The 2,080-nt window shown below is 58.8% G+C and overlaps 1 protein-coding gene across 1 annotated transcript; it reads left to right on the plus strand.

Moving 5' to 3' along the window:
• The first annotated feature begins 714 nt into the window (after positions 1–714).
• On the plus strand, positions 715–1,656 carry GPR31 (G protein-coupled receptor 31). Its single transcript, XM_021693641.1, has one exon. It carries the CDS (start codon positions 715–717, stop codon positions 1,654–1,656), a length of 942 nt encoding a protein of 313 aa, XP_021549316.1.
• Positions 1,657–2,080: the final 424 nt, after the last annotated feature.

Consider the following 2,080-nt stretch of genomic DNA (forward strand, 5'->3'; position numbering starts at 1 on the left):
GGCTCAGTAAGTGTCCTTCCTCCAGGAGAGGAGCGCTTCCCCACGAGGCAAACTCAAACTAGAGAAGCCTTTGGTTTGCATCATTATTTTAACTGTATAAAGACAAGACATCCTGGGGCGCCTGGGTGGCTCAGTTGGTTAAGCGACTGCCTTCGCCTCAGGTCATGATCCTGGAGTCCCGGGATCGAGTCCCGCATCGGGCTCCCTGCTCAGCAGGGGGTCTGCTTCTCCCTCTGACCCTCTTCCCTCTTGTGCTGTCTCTCATTCTCTCTCTCAAATAAATAAATAAATAAAATCTTTTTAAAAAAAAAGACAAGACGTCCTGGTGTGATGAAGCCCCTCAGGCTCCGTGGCCAGTAGCCACGGACGCGCACCTGTGCCCGCCCAGACATTCAGGACATGGTCGTTCCAGCGAAAGGCCAGATGATGTGAAGTGAAACACAGTTTCCCCTTTTTAGGGCAAAACAAAACAGAACAAAACTGCCAGGGTTCTTTCCCTCCCCGCCGATCCTCTTTCCCCAAACAAATTTTAGTTTGCTTTTGACTTTATCCTGCTGCTGGTTCAGTACTTTTTCTTACTGAGAAAATGCAGAACTCACAGATCCTGTGACAGGAAAAAGCCCGTGTCTTTCACTTTGTGGGAAGGAGCATTCCCCAAAGCCCCGGCTTTCTGTGCTCTGCTACTTTAAAGTGGAGTCCGGCAGGATCGGTGACATGCCCCCCGCCAACTGCTTGGCGCCCAGCGTCGTGGTGGAGGCGTCTGTGGCCATGCTGCTCCTGCTGGAGGGCGGCCTGGGCCTTCTGGGCAACGCCGTGGCGCTGTGGACCTTCTTCTTCCGCCTGCAGGTGTGGAAACCCTACGCCGTCTACCTGCTCAACCTGGTCGTGGCCGACCTCCTGCTGACCTTCTGCCTGCCCTTCCACGCTGCCTTCTACCTGAGACACAAGACGTGGAGCTTTGGACACGCGTCCTGCCAAAGCCTGTTCTTCCTGCAGGTCCTCAGCCGTGGGGCGGGCATCGCCTTCCTCACGGCCGTGGCTTTAGACCGGTACTTCCGGGTGGTCCACCCCCGGCTGAAGGTCAACCTCGCGTCCCCCCGGGCGGCCTGGGGGGTGTCGGGCTTCATGTGGCTGCTGCTGCTCGGCCTCACCCACCAGAGCCTGTTTGTCTCGGAGGCCGCGTGCCCGGGTCTGGAGCCTGTGGGAGAAGTCTCCTTCAGCATCATTTGGCAGGAAGCACTGTTCTTCCTGCAGTTTGTCCTTCCCTTTGGGCTCATCCTGTTTTGCAACGCCAGGATCCTCAGGACCCTCCAGAGGCGACTCCGAGACCCGGACAAACAGCCCAAGCTGCAGAGGGCCCGGGCGCTGGTGACGGTGGTCGTGGTCCTGTTCGCGGTGTGCTTTCTGCCCAGCTTCTTGGCCCGGATCTTGGTGGCCGCCTTCCGCAGGGTGGGCGGCTGCGGGTTCCTGGGAGCGATGGTGCACGTGTGCGACGTGACCAACGGCCTCACCTACCTGCAGAGTGTGCTGAACCCGGTGGTGTACTGCTTCTCCAGCCCCGCGTTCAGATACTCCTACCGCAAGGTCTTCAACACCCTCAGAGGCCGAGGGAGGGAAACCGAGGCCCCGGGGGACATCAAAGACTCCTACTCTTGAGGCCAGCCAGCCTGCCGGGCCCCGGGGCGCAGGAAGGGCAGCGGTCTGAGCGCTAAGGACCACCGCTGAGGGTTGCGGGGCGAGGACACCCTGGGGCTGCGCCACAAGGATCGGGACCCCCACATCGGCACTGTGGCCAGTGCTCTCACACACACCATCTTCTGGATTTCTGTCAGCTATTCTGCATGATCGGACAGACAGATTAGCAAGCCAGAGTCTCCTTTCCACCCACGACAAGGCAGACTGAGCAGCTGACCTGGAAGCCGGCTGCTGCTGCGCTCTCACGGAAGGTGTTCTCATGGGTCCATCATGGGAGGATAAAGGCGGAGAGGGGCACCACTCTTGCTGCATCTGGTCTTGGTGAGTCATCTGCTTTCACTCTCCAGAGAGTCTGCTCTCTCCACCTGCCGCACACACTTGTGAT

This window comes from Neomonachus schauinslandi, chromosome 8 (assembly GCF_002201575.2).
Source record: "Neomonachus schauinslandi chromosome 8, ASM220157v2, whole genome shotgun sequence".
Lineage (NCBI taxonomy): Eukaryota > Metazoa > Chordata > Mammalia > Carnivora > Phocidae > Neomonachus > Neomonachus schauinslandi.